The sequence below is a fragment of the Acipenser ruthenus genome, chromosome 23 (genome assembly GCF_902713425.1).
Source record: "Acipenser ruthenus chromosome 23, fAciRut3.2 maternal haplotype, whole genome shotgun sequence".
Classification (NCBI taxonomy): domain Eukaryota; kingdom Metazoa; phylum Chordata; class Actinopteri; order Acipenseriformes; family Acipenseridae; genus Acipenser; species Acipenser ruthenus.
In genome coordinates, this window is record NC_081211.1 from 5,477,062 (window position 1) to 5,493,599 (window position 16,538).

The window sequence follows — 16,538 nt, forward strand, 5'->3', positions numbered from 1 at the left end:
GTATTATATTACAACACAGGCTGGAAGCACCAGGAAAGTCTAGAAACTTTTTAAGGCAACTTTTTAGGCAACTACAGCAGGACTATTTCTTCAATATGTCAAGTTGAACTAAGTTGCTTAAACCGTTTTCAGAATAAAAAAATGCCTGAAAGTTGACTTGTGCTGCAAGGGATTTGTTACACTTATTAAAAGTCACAAAATAATGGACTTGTTAACTAGTTGGTCTTGTATACTAATGGCAACTTCAGGTCCTTACAAGTATAGAAAAAAACAAGTACACAAACAAAACGTCCATCCCTGGAACACAAAACCAAAGGAGTTGATAAAAATGACCCCGCACACAGAAATCCATCGTAATTATTTATTATTATTAGTTTTGATACAGAACATTTTAATCCTGATTTAATATTTCTTTTTTTTTTTGCTAGTTGTGGCTTTCTCTAACCACGAGTTTCAAAGTACAATACCTTATGCTTACAACAAATGTAAATAAATATACATGAACAGTTAAGGTCTTCCACATATGGAAGAAATGACAGCACACCTGAGCTGTATCGCTTGTTGCAATATCTAGTGGAAGCTTTGCCGTGAAAAACGACGAATGCTGGTCACTGCTGCTCTTGTGGAGAGTTTAAGAGATCTGCACCGTGTTGTTTCAGTTCAGGTAAAAACAGTGAAGCTCTTCTTCTTGTCAGCGTGTACCCGCAGAGGGATCGCAGCACGACAGCATTGCTGTGCAACGGTCTCAGCAGGTACAGTGGGCACGCTTCAATAACAAGCACATTTCCATCCTTCTGGGTTTACAGAACCGTTCCGTTTCATGTCTTCCCACTTGTATGCTGGACTTTACCCACCCTGAAGGCTAGGCTCAGGTCTTAAATATTTATACATTTTAACCAATTGCCAGAATTCAAAAGCCATGAATTACTGAGGCTAAATACTAGCCCTACATCTATGGGTTTAAGATGGAATGTATGTATGCCACTAAAAATGGGGAAATATATCTTCCGATTCTATAGTAAAACAGTTACATTCGGTATATATTAACCAGGCAGTAATTAATACGATTTAGTGAGTGATTAGTATTGATTATATTCAGGGTTGGGGCCAGTTTAGGTTAATGAAATGAAATAAGCGTTGGTTATATCTACAATAAAAAATGACTGATAATTACTGCCTGGTTAATATAATGTATAATTTGGGTAAACAGGCAGAGAGTAAACAAATAGGAAGTATACAGGGGGTTTATTTGGTAACTCAGTGGTTCTATTCTGGTCTTCAGTGCTGGTGTGGATTTTGTTCTAGAATGCCTGGGTTTATTGTGGATTTTGTTCCAGAATGCCTGGGTTTATGGCTGCAGTTCTTCAGAAGGAACTATTCAATTAAAATGTACAGCCCAAGATAGAGGCTGGAAGAGGCTTGGTAGAATAGTCCACGTTAAAATCACTGTAATATCTGGATTTGGGGTAATGTATTGCACTACCATGGTACCATATCACCAGCAGGTAATGTGCTTCTGTATCAGGACTACTGTGCATTGTTCCAAATCCATAGGGTTGCCATTGCTGGCAATGTTGTGGAATAATGCACCAAGATTAAAATCGTATGTGTCAATCATTTTTCTGTTTGGGTCGTCAAGTTAATTGAATCAGGCCCTTAGTCTGCAATGAACTATAGACAGCGACTGCAATGTCAAGCAGCATTCTTTATAGAAGACAAGAATGCATGGAAGTGGCAGGGAAAACGAAAACCAACGGTGATGCAGACCCCAGAAAAAAAATAAAAAAACATACAGTAAGAAAATCAAACCAATCAACAGGCTTGAACCTTTTTCATTTCACATGATTTTAACATCTTTTACAAAAGAGATCGTCATCATACATTATATATCTTTCATATTTACATGATGCATAACTATATAAATACAATGACTCAATCAACCCATCTCAAAACACTTGCAGTTGGGTATCCTGATAAATTCTACATGAATTCCCCACAGCAAGAGTAAGCGATCTCCATGTAAACTCAGATTGGAGTCAATCCCATCTGCTTGAAAATCCAAGTCAATAAATAAACAGTGTTATACAGTATCAGGCAGTGGACTGTGTCTGTAGCTAAGTGCTGGTGGAAGGTACATGGAAGGACAGTATGATCACTGAATCCTGCTATTTATATCACTGTCTCAGTTCCAAGCTTCTTTAGTCAAGACCACCATTTGTCATAAATGCTGAGCTGTAAACAATACAGCCCATGCAGAATGTAATATTCCATTCAGGACTTGCAGAGCGCCATAGCCTGGTTGTATTGTATTTTTTTAAAAAGGCCTATGTCGCCACTTGCTGGACAGATAACACAACTTCCCTATTCAGAAATGTGATATTTTTTCGAGCTCTCTGCTCAGATTATCCTTTCCTGATCCGAAACTAAGATCCTCTCTCAATGGATATATTCTCCACTGTGCTTTATTGAGAATGATGAAGACCCTCAGATCTGACCCCTGTATCAATGACCTCCTCCAAAGTTAAAACCACTTGATCGATAAAGCTGGTCACAATACCTATTAATGATAGGTGACAGCCTAGTTATCAACCTTGTGATTATAATGTATCTTGCCTCTACAAAGCAAACCAGCATGTACCATTTCTGTGCAATTAGTTTACGATATGTCCCAAACAACTGGTGTGGCCCATAGCCTACAGTAAAATGCAAGCAGTGCAGACTATACTTTTAAAACATGTAGTGTATTGGATACACAAGTTTCTATGAAGAAAAGGAGGGGTACTATACTATAGGATCATAGTTCACAACCCCCTCTAGACACTAAGGGATCAGTGCACCATACAGAAATACTTCGGTTAGATTGGGTCAGTCAAAATGTGATACAGTACATTGTATAAAAATATATCTTTATATATAAATGATTGCTCTAACAGATATAAATCTACATAAATAACCCCCACTACTCCCAATAGCTAATGCCCTTATCCTTCAGCCCCTAAGACAGGGGGAGATGGCATTCCTATCAGTTGTCCTCCAGGGGTCAAAAGCAGCTAAGATGCTGGATGGTTTAAATGTCTGTCTGCTTTTTTTAACAAGACGCTGGCAGCACCAGTAACCACTCTGCACACTCACATATCCGAAGGGTATACAGGCTAAACAACGCCTGCTAACCTATTTTAGTAGATTCTCAGCTGATCTTGTTTGCAGCGTGTCCCTCCACGCTGTTCTGGCAGCAGGTTTCACCCTTCGTCTTGCACAGATCGGGAGCGGTGCTCTTGGTTTGGGATGCACGCGACCGTCCCTTAGGGTTCAGTGGTCAGTGCTCTTGTGCGGTGAGGGAGGGAGGTCGGCCGGCGAAAGAGAGGCTCACGTCGAGGCTAGAGGAAGGCGTCGTCAGCGGGTGGCCCGTATGAGAAGCCGGGGAAGGCTCCGGCCGCCTCTCGGACACTGCTGGTCACCAGGACGCTGTCCGAGTTCTGCAGGGAGTTGGTGATGGGCAGCTGGGTGAACTCGGTGTCAAAGTACTGGAGATCAACGGGGCCTGCCTGCAAACCAACAGCAAACCAGAACATCAGACAGCCCCTCCCACTACTTCCTCTGTACAGATATGTATAATTACAATATCATATTATTGCTCTACTTCTGCTTTGTAAATATCCATAACTTTAAATGCATTTGCTCCAGGCAGCTAAAACAGAATCAGTGTATTAATCACTGCTTGAATCAGAACATAGTTTGAACAACTTCCAGTGTCAGCATTTGCGGTCTGCTGTTGGCCCTGCAGTTTAATTTCAATTGAAATAGGGGCAGAAGGATAACTCACCAAGGAGGGGACAAAAGGAGGGATGATTTTCTTTGCTGTGAGGTCATCCCAGTTTATCGGGGAAAAGAAGGCGTGAGACTTGAGTTCCAGCTGCAAAGAAAAGAAAATGGAACATTTGAATGAATCCGTCAAGCATGCACATTTCAGCAAGACCTGGTTTCAGTTTAGTTACGTCAACTGTAACAGGCCTGTCCCAACCTTACATTCCTCACTCTGTATCTCACATAATGCTGCAGTGTTATGGTTAAAAGTTTTATTTTCCAGTGCTATACCAAACTGTGATTTATGATGCTTTTATTGTGCGTTACCTCGGGACATTGGAAGACTAGTTGTCGTTGAATTTGACTTTCTTCTAGCCTTTATAAATGTAGCACTGTTTGGTGTTTTAATGGTTATGGATGAGAAGATTTGCCACAGTAAACTTACAAAGACGCCGTACATAACTAGCTGTTTCTCAGCTCACAAAACAGTATACCCCAAAACAAGAGCCAACTCAATACAATGGAATACCACCTTCTAGGGCTTGAGTTGACCAGATCCTAGCCCCCAAATCTTACGGCTCATATTGAAGCTTGGAGAGTCTATCTGGGGCAGCTTGGACGTGTGTTGTACTTCCTCCAGAACTATAAAACACTGACTAGCGGTCACTGAATGCTTGCTATTGAAATGACAACGTTTCTCTTAGTATCTGCCAGCGCGCTCTTCTTCGGTGGAAGCAGTACTTACGAAGTCCTCCTTGGCCCCCAGCCTTTGTTTGCGGTCCTTCTGCAGCAGCCCCTGGAGCAGCTGGCACCCGGCGTTGGACACGTTGGGTTTGAGCACCAGAGCCTTGTGCAGGATGTTATTGTACATCTCCGCTGTGTTCCGGCTGTAGAAGGGAGGCTGGAGGGAGAACACAGAGGCCGGTCAGTTACACACACACATAGATATACCTACACAGTACACGCGCTCGCTACATTAACACCAGCTCAGCTTCTGCCTTCTTCAGATTGCATGGCAGAAACAGCTAGTAACATCAGTCTACCTACTGTAGGCATTCCTGCCATGCTATCTGAAGAAAGGGGAAGCTGAAAAGTCGTAGCGAATTATTAACATAGTGAGTTTTCAGTTTATCAATTACTTTTCTCCTTCATGAAGTATTTCTAGTATCCTGTGGGATCCTGATTCTCCTTGGATGAGCCGTTTGCTGTTTTTGAATTTATTGTATAAAGGATGTGGCCACTTATAGGGAAATAAAGTAGTGTAATCAGAAAGTAATGTAACAAAGGAGAAGAAACACAAGATCAATTGGGTATTATATACACCCTAGAGCACTTAGCTATAAGTTGGTCATATCATTTCATAAATAAGCATAATAGGGTGGCTGGTGACTGATAGGGGAGGGTTGGAGCTATAGAACTTTAACAAGGGTCTAATATATAGCTTCATAAAAAGCCACTTACTAGTCCATACATCATCTCGTAAAGCACTGAGCCCAAGCACCACCAGTCCACTGTCCGGTCGTAGGCTTGCTTCTGCAGTACTTCAGGGGCTAGATACTGTGGAGGAGGAGGAGGAAGCAAAAGAAAACTGCTATTAGTGTTCATGCTTGAGTACCCAACCTTCTACAGGACAAACCCAGACTCTATACACAGAGCTTCTAGAACCACAGTCAAGACTCTATACACAAAGCTTCTAGAACCACAGTCAAGACTCTATACACTGAGTTTCTAGAACCACATTCACCAATGACAAAGGTCAAGAAAAAGAACCTGGAAAAGATATTTGCTCAGTGTAATAAATAAATAAAACTTCTAACATAATATGGTATGTAATTCATTTTCTAGTTATGAAGACAACTTTACAAAACTTCCACAGATTGACAATGAACACAAAAACAGCGAATCCATTGGAATTCGTATGGCTTTGCAACTATTATTTTAAACAGTGAACCCCATTATTAGACTCCCCTGCCTGGCTGTCTCACCTCGGGGGTCCCACAGAACGTGGACGTGGTGCTGTTGGGGTCGACCCCCTCTTTGCACAGCCCAAAGTCGGTCAGCACGATGTGGCCTTGAGAGTCCAGCAGGATGTTTTCTGGCTTGAGATCTCTGAAAAACAGAATGCCCCACCACTGTCATTCACTGCTACCGCAATAGAGAGAACAGAGAATCAATTGGCTAGGGCTATAACATACCTGTCATTTCTTTCCATTGTTAACATCCTGACAACTTTTAAAACTTTAAAGTCTGATTCAAAGCTCTTTTTGAAATGTCTGCTCTAGTGCACTGGGGTTTGAGACCGTCCTCTAAATCACTGCAGGATTTCATAGCATATATAACAAGTGCTCTGGCTTTTCTGTTCCGTACCACATCATGCATCGTTATTGCTGTGTTACCTGTTTGACAATGTGGGTAATAATCCTAACACTGTCAGTGCACTAGAGCGGCCATATATGTGTTTTGATTTAAAGTATATAATTTTAGGCCAATAAGGGTTTAAATACAGGGAAAATCCCAGAAAACCACTGAAGTAGTATCTATCTTAGTTGGATCTAATTTATTTGCAACTATTTAGTCAGCTTTCTATTTAGAGTCTAGAACAGTTTCACGATCACATTATTATTATGACGCTGGCAGGGTGGATTTTGTGCAGGTTTACCTGTAGACGATGTGCAGGGAATGCAGGTAGCCCAAGGCGCTGGCGATCTCGGCTGTGTAGAATCGGGCCCGGGGCTCCAGGAACACTCTATCCCGCTGCAGGTGGTAGAAGAGCTGGGAGCGGGCAGGGAGGAAGAGCACATTTTAAAACCACAGGTCTCGCAACACCAGCACAGTAGCAACTAAAAGAGGCTGCCACCTGCATTCCTGGTTTCTTCATGCTATCAAGGTACGTTTCTATAACGTACAGTAGTTATAAAAAAAATGTATATTATAGAGCACATGGCTTTCTTTTTTCACCAAAAGCTTGCATTCCTGAATCTTAAAACAACCTTCCAACAGTCTGAAACTCTTCCAATATATCACTTAGCCCTTCAGTGTTCATTCAAATGCTAACGGTAGCTGAAGCCATCATTAAGTCCAGTTAATGCGTCTTGCTTGTTGGCTACGATCACCGGGCATGTGGAAGTGTGGCAGGTTGCAATGCAGAGTGGTGCTGCACCTACCTCTCCCCCGTTCACGTAGTCCAGCACGAAGTACAGCTTGTCTGTGGTCTGGAAGGAGAAATGCAGCCCCACCAGGAAGGGGTGCTTCAGGTTCTTGAGCAGGACGCTCCGCTCAGCCATGATGTGCTTTTGCTGGACAGAGAAACACAAACCTGCACATTAGCAGTGCCCCTGAAAAAGCATATGTGATAAACCCACATACAAAAGGGTGTCCCGTCTATTCACAGCAGTGCTCACATAGGGGAACCTATGGAAGACTCTATTAAAATAACGTTTTTTCAAAATGTTATTTTTATTTTAAATGGGCCTTGCACGGCAGTAAGAAAGAGAGCTCTTTTGTATCTGTTCTTATAAGGCACAATGTATTGCATCTATACACATGTGCCCTGCAACATGGCACTGTAAGATCTCGGAGGGGTTTGGCTCTGCCTCTGCCTCTGCCTAGCACACTCACCTCTTTCTTTTTCAGGATCATTGTCTTCTGCAGGACCTTCACCGCGTAGTACTTTGAGTTCTCCTTGTGCCTGACCAGCAGAACCTGAGAAGCAGAACCAACAGAGCAGATCAGACTGAGCACTGAGAACACTGGGGAGCAGACTGAGCACTGAGAACACTGGGGATGAGACTGAGCAATAAGAACACTGGGAATGAGACTGAGCACTGAGAACACTGGGGATGAGACTGAGCACTGAGAACACTGGGGATGAGACTGAGCACTGAGAACACTGGGGATGAGACTGAGCACTGAGAACACTGGGGATGAGACTGAGCACTGAGAACACTGGGGATGAGACTGAGCACTGAGAACACTGGGGATGAGACTGAGCACTGAGAACACTGGGGATGAGACTGAGCACTGAGAACACTGGGGATGAGACTGAGCACTGAGAACACTGGGGATGAGACTGAGCACTGAGAACACTGGGGATGAGACTGAGCACTGAGAACGTTGGGCCGCACTGCACTCCAAACAGCAACAACAGGAACCCTTTTCATGCGAGCCCAACGCTCTGGAAAATGTATGACGTGATTCATCGCCTGTGCAGTGAGGAGGTTGTAAAGTTGCAGCTTCCCACAATAGTGTTTAATCTTACACTGAAATGTAACTTTATATCAGATCAGTAATACCACCTCATTGGTGTGTGTTTACTATAATATTTAGAGGAAAGAATGCCGACAGCCCATCTACTTTACATTCTCAGTTAGTTTCAGCTGTAGGGACACAGGCTTCCTCCCAAACCTGTTAACCCCTATGCCACACCTTGATTCAAAATAGACACGATGATGCTATTGCTTGCAGCAGTAGAATGTTATTAATGAAATCATGATATAGCGCATAACTGGTGTTTTTTTATACTGAAACACTGACAAAATATTCTCAGTTTTGAAGGCAACACTCAGCTTTGGTATCAGTCACTTACCTTTGCATTGTCAAGGTGGACAGGTTGCATTTGCCTATATTTAAACCTGTGATATTTTGTTTATATGCAAAACGTGAGATCTTCTGTGAGTGTTTACATTCGATAGTTACGGTAGGTCAACGGAAATGTCAGCAGGAAGAAAATACAACGACTTTGCCCATCGCTATATAAACTGCCAGATTAGTTAAATGAATGATCCCTGTACGTGATAATAAAAAGATAAAGGATTAATACTGACCTTTCCAAAGCTGCCTTTTCCAATTACTTTAAGGTAGTCGAAGTCAGATGGCTTAACTCTGAAAACCAAGCGATGCACGCTGGTTAGTTTCACTTTATTAGGCTCAGTGAATTAAAACAGTTTATATGAAAAAGGAGGACAGAATAGAAAGGCTTAATAATACTTACTGGGTCTCCTCAGCTAGTGAGCTTCTCTGAGAACCAAGACATACCTAAAACAAGAGAGAAAATAGATTAGTGACTTAAATCTCACTGCATAAGCATACAGGATATGATATTATTATTATTATTATTATTATTATTATTATTATTATTATTATTATTATTATTATTATTATTATTATTACTCACAGCAGAACTACTCTGGTCTTCTGCTTCCTCATTCTGGTTTTCGTCGATTTTTAAAAATACTCGAACATCAGAACTATTAGGAATAAAAAACAAAAACTTCATATTATCTAAAAGCTATGTACATTCTTTACAGTATTTCTACAGCAAAATATTATTTAAAACAACTTGTAATTGCAAAGCAGCCGACACTAGATGGCGCCCTTTGAATGCTTTTTGTGCAGCACCACTGTATTCTATCACAGCACCGGCTTATGATATGCTATTAATACACATGAACAAACCTGTATTTGTTCATGTGTATTAAAAGCATATCATACCTGCCTCGATGCGCAGGACGTTACATCTCACTGGCAGTCAATGCACTATTTCTATGCGGATTTAGCGTCACATTAAAATCTCAGTGCTATTTATGGTATTAACAGATTACATGACCAGGTATTAACAGATTACATGACCAGACCCGGTTGTGTACTGGACACATTCTTTAAGAACCTAAGCCCTGTTCTCTCACTCACAACGCTGGTTCAATGACCAAAGCCGCTGTGGAGCATCTGAAGCATAGGACTTATTTAAATAAGGGAAATAAACAAAAATGTACCACTAGAGGGCTAATTTCTGCAGCCAAGCCTTTTGCAACACAGATCCCTGCCTGCTGACCCCTCATTAATGCTAAAACGGAACCAGTGCGAGACCGGAGCTGCGGCGCTCAGAAGTGGGAAACTCGCCAGTGCGGCAGCACGCTGCTCCAGTCAGATAATCCCGGTACAGACAGGTACTCACTGTTGACACATGTGCGGGCTCGATACCAGTCTCTGAATAAAGTCGTTCAAGCCCATTTTCCTTTCTTTGATGAATGCTGCAACACAAAGCGGGGGAACACGAGTCAGCGAGCAGCTCACACACCGTCAGTACAGCATGCAGTCTCACAGTGTTCAATTGAAACAGCAATATAATACATGCCGGTATGAATACACCGGGAAATCTGTACATGATATGACAGTGCATACATTTAAAAATAAGTGTCACAATGCAACATCTATACTGTAATTCCTTTACCATGTCGAGTGGTACACAAATATAACTAAGTTAATCGTTAAACTCGGTATGCCCGAATGACGAATGTCAAAGGCAAGTCACGACTTGAGGATTAGTAACAGGAACGGATAACGCGGCTCTCTGGTGATAAACAATCAGGCGAACGCTGAGTTTTTGGTCACAAGCAGCCGGTCTGCCGGTTTATCAGTCACATCTACGGCACCTCTCTACACTGGCGGCGTATGTTTCATTCAATCATATACTGCAATATATTTAAATTGCTTGCTGTATGTATGACACTTCATAGGTAGTTTATACACCCGCTGTGTTTTTAAAACCACAAATACTGACACGTAAATTAAGTGTTAGCCTGTCAAAATACAGTTAAGCGGGGTTAACACATCATTAGCCTTAAAACGCTTCAAAACGCGAATCAATAAAACATTTGCAAATATAACCGCGTTGATTAAATCGTTAGACCAGAGGACTAGAAACTACAGCACCAGGCTACAAATCGATATGAAACAAGATCAATCGACATTCTATTAATGTACAGATAAAAAAATAATACATCTATATATATATATATATATATATACACATCTATCTATCTATCTATCTATCTATCTATCTATCTATCTATCTATCTATCTATCTATCTATCTATCTATCTATCTATCTATCTATCTATATACACACACACACACACACACACGCAATGGTTAGTTCCTTTCACCGTTATCATAAATTAGGCTATGCAAATTATTTCTGAAACGATTTCAGCTATGTGAATAATTATTAAACAGGTCACAAAACATCTATTGCATTTACATTATGCAATTTGTACCAGCTAGAATTTACACACTCGCAAATAAATGCATACCCGTGAGAAATGCTACGAGTCCCCTCATTTTGGGCTGAGTTAAATCGCAGGTAGAGTCCGTAACTGCCATGAACTGTTAAATCCAACGAACTAGTGGTGTTGACGACGAGCCAGACCCCTCCAAATGATTCGCAAGGTTTGGTTTTCTTCAGTCCTGTTGCAAACTGCTCTGTCGTGCGTAACTCAAGAGAGAGCCTGATGCAACACTTGCTACCAGTATCTCATTACAATACTGCGCCCTACTGCCTGCGCAGACCGCTACTTATATACGGGGCACGTGTGGAAGGCGTTCTCAGTTACATCACAGATGTAACTGTGCTGTGATGTCACGGGACTCCGCTCAAACCAGCCTCTTCCTGGCTTGACTTTCAGGTCTGTTTTTTAAAAAAAATTTATTTATCAATGGAAAGCGCTCTTAGTAATCTGTACGGCTCAGAGATTTGCTGCATTTTAAACCACTACAACTTTGGCCAGAAGTTTTGTATCTCCCTAGAATTAACTAATTTTGCTTCATAAACTCAAAAAACTGACACACTTAAAAATATAGCATTTCGGAATTGGAACATGAAATACTGTACTAGTACTGTACTACTGTGGCTTCTGGTAGGCTTTTGCGATATAATTGTATAGTTGGTTGATTACATGATGATACATGACAGTATCTAAATGATGTTAATATACATTTTATAATGCCTCAATCCTAAAATTCAAGGTGCTGTAAAACCTTTGGCCATAGCTGTAGTCGAGTGCTAGTTAAGTGAATAGTGTAATTATTTTCCACAAATCTTAAATTAACCCTTACAAAAACGGGCAGTTTTATTTCTCACGTGCAACGTGAATACATTACATGGTGCATATGTTCATAAAGCAAAGATGTTGCTTATACGTATATGCGACTTAATTGTTTCGCATACCGGTAGGGTATTTTTGAATTACCTATCCTGTCTTAAATTGTTTTGAATTTCCTAAAATGTATTTACCAGGAAATAATAATAATAATAATAATAATAATAATAATAATAATAATAATAATAATAATAATAATAATAGACCATTTGAAAAATAAATATGTGTTATATATTCTACAACACATGTCCTGTATTATAAATACATGCTGATAGTGATATAATGTATGCAGATAGGATGGGATAGCGTCTCGTTTGTTATGTAATGAAGATAAAGGCTGTTACAAATATTTAAGACTATAAACTCTATGTGACCAAGACATTATCATTTAATAGTGTTTGTACGCATTAAGCCCAACTAAACATGAAACGGTACTGGTTAGGGCTCTGGACTCTTGACCGGAGGGTCGTGGGTTAAATCCCAGGTAGATGACACTGCTGCTGTACCCTTGAGCAAGGTACTTTACCTAGATTGCTCCAGTAAAAACCCAACTATATAAATGGGTAATTGTATGTAAAAATAATGTGTAAAAAATGATGTAATTGCATGTAAAAATAATGTGATATCTTGTAACAATTGTAAGTCGCCCTGGATAAGGGCGTCTGCTAAGAAATAAATAAATAATAATAATAATACTTTAGTGGGGACGCTTTTGCGCTGGATTCATTAAATCGTTGCTACATATTGGTTATGTAGTGTGGACTGGGCCTTGTGCTTAAGTCAGAGCTGTTAAGGTAACAGTTTCCTGTGATCGGAAGCTGAAAGTCAAAGACGGATATCGAAGCATAACCGCATAATAACTTGATAGGACAAAAGCAACAAAGTTGGTTTTTTTTGTTTGTTTATGTAGCGTTCTGCTGTTTTCAGTCTTGTTTCCTTATTCTCTACTGTGAGGTTGCGTGTCTTAGCTTTACCGTCACTCAAGATGTTTCGTACCCATTTCCAGCGTTCAGTTTAACTGGACGTCTTCGGGGAAATTGAAAATGTTCAAGTTACCTCATTTATAGTCGTGGTTGACACCTTTATTGTCGGCCCCTGCAGATGTCTCGATGAAATATGTTTTTTTCTGTTTGCGGTATCGGCCCTGTTATTAAGTTTTAAGTTTCTGCAAAGGTGATGACGTCTTTATTTCACACCGTTCTTTTAATTAACCCTTTACAGGCTACAGTACATACAGTAGTCATACTTTATATAGCAATGCATAATGCATGGTATTTATTTAGTGTGTTCTATGGAAAAGCTGTCAGAAAGGTCAGATATTGAAATTCACGACTCCCCGAATGCCACGTGGGCAATGAACCTGTCGTCTGTCTAATTGTGAATAAACATTTCACTGCTAATTCTTATTCTGTACAGTGTTAATGTATTCGTCATACAGTTGATTTTGAATGTACAGCTGTTATAGGGAGTATGTTACTGACATACGTGCAACTTTTTCTGCTATTTAATTGTGACTTCCCCAAATCATCTTCTCAGGAGTCTTCATTTAGCCAAAAGGAAATGGTGTCCATATTTAGAATTCACTGGTAATCTTTGTTGAAAAAGAATACTGAGTCACTGTCATACCGTATCCTCATATCTAAAACAGATCTTTTTGCCACAGCCAGTAATAGCTTCACAATGCAAAGCTATTTTTGTCATGATCCATGGCAGAACCAGTTCACCAGTACCTGTACTCACTCTGCCAAAACGTTTAGCAGGCAGGACAATGATAACACAGGAGCACTTACAGTACTCTGTTGATGAAACAGTTATGATACATGGAAAAGGAAGAATGTTTAAACCAAAACAGCTGCTTAGCAACGTGCTGTAATTTGGAACAGGATGATTCGTCTTAGTCATTCTGCCCGTTGGATTTCACTGAATGCAAGCAGGTTTCTAAAAAAAACAACAGCTTTGTAGCGATGAATAAGAAAAAGCTACCTAACATAACACTAGATCTTGTTAGAAATGAATATTCTTTTAAAACCATAACAGATCTCTTTTATTACAGTTTGCAACAGACACTTCAGTTCAGCAGCTGTAATAAAACACCTAAGCTCAGGATTCAGTAACCTGTCCTGCAAGGAAGTATACAAATTCCTCAGAACACAAAACCCCCATGAAGAACCAAGGAATGTAACATTATAAACACACGACAAGCCAAGCAATAAAAATATCATTTATTCTCAGTGAAACGACTGCACAGTACACCTTAATGCCCCAAAGTATCCATGGCTAAATATAACGCTTCAGATTACAGCTGCAGGGTTACAGAGGCTGAGAAAACCAGTCAGAATTAAATATAAAAAGAAGGAATGAGGGACAATAAAAGGAACCATCTTTATCAAGACCATGCTGGCATCTGAAAAGCATTTTTTATTTCATACACAGATTAATATACTCATTCAAAACCCCCCAGGAATCATAACCTGACGTGAAATACGATCCAATTAAATAACACCCAGAGCTGATTAGTTGCTTGCTGCAGTCAATATTAACAAACCTGCATACAGCACAGTCAGTTAGCTGCTCTCCCTTCCACAGAGACAAGCTTCAAACAGCTATTAAATCAATAATGACTAGTCTTATCAACCAAAAAGAAGTTTCAATTCTGTTTTTCAAAGCTCTTACCTCTAAAAGAGTTTCTCCCAGTGTTTGATTTCATGTCATCGTCTCTCTGAGCTGCTCGTGTCATTTGATTCGACTCTCTGCCAGTCCTTGCCTTTTAAACACCCCCTCCTTGCCTTTTAACTGCTAGCTTGGTTAATGATTTCCCAAACACTTCCTTATTCACTTATTCACAGCCACTGTGGGAGGCTCATCCCCTTCCCCTGAGGTACATACCTACAAAGGAACACAAAGCAAAATGTTCTGTTTGAGAAACTTCTTCCGAAAGTTAGAAAATGATTAATCTGCAAACCGCAGCACATTTCTTAACCCATACTGCACAGGTAATGGAAGATTTTATGGTGATGATGATTGGGTAATTATTATAAAGTTTTCAAAACACGTACTGCTTGGAATAAAAACAAATAGGAGACAACTATTGCAATGGATGCCTAAATATTTAATGAGCAATTAGTTTTCATTTTACTCGTTTTTTCACCTTTGCAGCTAGATGATGTTTCATTGCATTCTGTGTTCAGTTTTAATGTGTCAGAAGGGAGATAAGGGAACAAGAATTTGCTTGAAGATGGAATATTCCACTAGCAGTTAAAGTCAAGGCTTGCCGCTATAGCAGAAGCAATATGACTAAATGTATTCTTATTTACTCTGCATTACAACTGCAGTCGTGTATTAGACAGGGCACAAGAAGTCCAGTACATTTTGCAAACGTCCCATTCTGAGATCCCTCCCCTCGGGGTTTGTGATATCTGAACACAGGTCTATTTCTTTTAAACTTGCAACGAAATCCGAATTTGGAAAAATACCACTGAGCAGAGGCAGTAGCTTTGTCCAAAGAGCTTTGTTCGAGGCTTCATGCTGTTGCTTTACCTAATAAAAGAACATGTGCACAGGGTTAACCTGAAGGATGTATACGTGTGTCTGGTAAATAAAGGTCACAGCATACTGCCCATAGCATCTCTGCTGAATGCAGACTGATTGAAAGATGTGGACTGAGCTGTACACAGGAGCACAGTCCCACCTTATCCACGACTTTCCACTGAGCTGAGCTGACATCCTGACACAAGCAGCCTATATGACATCTGTTTGCCCTGCATTGCAGTCCGCAGGGACAGACAGACTCTCAGAGCAGAGGGATGGGAAGAACGCCACACCATAGTAAGGCTGAATTGGATTTACATTAATTTAGGTTAGGGTTCAAAAACAGGTAAGCATTATAAAGCTCAGAGAGGTTTTGGTAAAGCATATTAAATATATGGCAAACTATAAAAAATGATGATTAATACAGAGCATAACCATAGTAAAAGCATGAGAAAACTGCACTACCATGCTAAAAAATGCGAAGAATGTTTTATTTTCATTCAGCTTACCCATCATTGATCAGATATTATCTGCACATTGTTGTCCTCTATCACATTATCATTTTTTTGTGATGGATTTATACCTTTATGCTTTCCTTCTGCCATCTTTTGAAATATGACATATTTAAAACGTCGTTCTGAAAAATGTGAAATCACTGGTTGAATGAAGGATAGTTACACAAGCTGGGAAAATACGAAGGATAGAAGAGATATATAGTTTAGAGATTGTGAATTAAAACATACCGCAGATTAGGGATGTTCTTTTGGCCTAAGTATGTTTTGAATAATTTATTTTGACAGAGGAGAGGAAAGAAGGGAGAGAATTTATTTTCAACAGAGTTTAAAAGGCCATATTCAGCAACCATTGAGATGACTATTTCTATGCATGCTTTCTTGGTTTTCAAAGTGATTATGAAGCATTATGCACGTAGCTACACAGTATAATGTAGACTTCATAAAGGATTATCAATGCTATACAGGGTCCAATTCAAATACAGCGTTACCAAACCATTTGCTTATTTCTTGAAACTTTGCTGTTAAAATGATTTAAAGCCTGTGCATACCCGCAGGTGGTACCTTAGTCAGCAACTGCCTTTTTGTCGGACTTAAAAATAATGGCAAAAGGAATCCGTTTAATACATCTCCTTTGGAATATGCTGACTTCACACAACGAGACAGCGGAATTTATGGTCAAAAAACATAGCGAGCATGTGACAGCTCGGCTCGGCAAAGAATGGAAACAATAGCCTGCAGCAGCTGCCCTATATGG

At 40.2% G+C, this 16,538-nt stretch overlaps 1 protein-coding gene across 2 annotated transcripts; it reads right to left on the reverse strand.

The window, feature by feature from the left end:
- Positions 1-347: 347 nt before the first annotated feature.
- On the reverse strand, positions 348-14,465 carry LOC131699717 (serine/threonine-protein kinase Sgk1-like). Of its 2 annotated transcripts, none has more exons than XM_058997587.1 (13): positions 14,415-14,465; positions 9,758-9,833; positions 8,978-9,050; positions 8,795-8,838; positions 8,628-8,685; positions 7,423-7,506; positions 6,969-7,100; positions 6,464-6,576; positions 5,790-5,913; positions 5,266-5,361; positions 4,550-4,705; positions 3,824-3,913; positions 348-3,545 (listed from the first exon to the last, which is right to left on the reverse strand). In XM_058997587.1, exons 1-13 carry the CDS (start codon positions 14,446-14,448, stop codon positions 3,378-3,380), a joined length of 1,248 nt encoding a protein of 415 aa, XP_058853570.1. In that variant the 5' UTR covers positions 14,449-14,465; the 3' UTR covers positions 348-3,377. The 2 variants fall into 2 exon arrangements, with proteins under 2 accessions (XP_058853570.1, XP_058853569.1); XM_058997586.1 differs by lacking the exon at positions 14,415-14,465 and adding an exon at positions 10,896-11,125.
- Between the last annotated feature and the right edge of the window lie 2,073 nt (positions 14,466-16,538).

Coding starts and splice junctions, on each gene's coding strand:
- LOC131699717 (XM_058997586.1), bottom strand. CDS start 10,965: ATGGCAGTTACGGACTCTACCTGCGATTTAACTCAGCCCAAAATGAGG. Junction 9,051..9,757: donor AGCCCGCACATGTGTCAACA/GTGAGTACCTGT, acceptor TATTCCTAATAG/TTCTGATGTTCGAGTATTTT. Junction 8,686..8,794: donor TCACTAGCTGAGGAGACCCA/GTAAGTATTATT, acceptor CTTGGTTTTCAG/AGTTAAGCCATCTGACTTCG.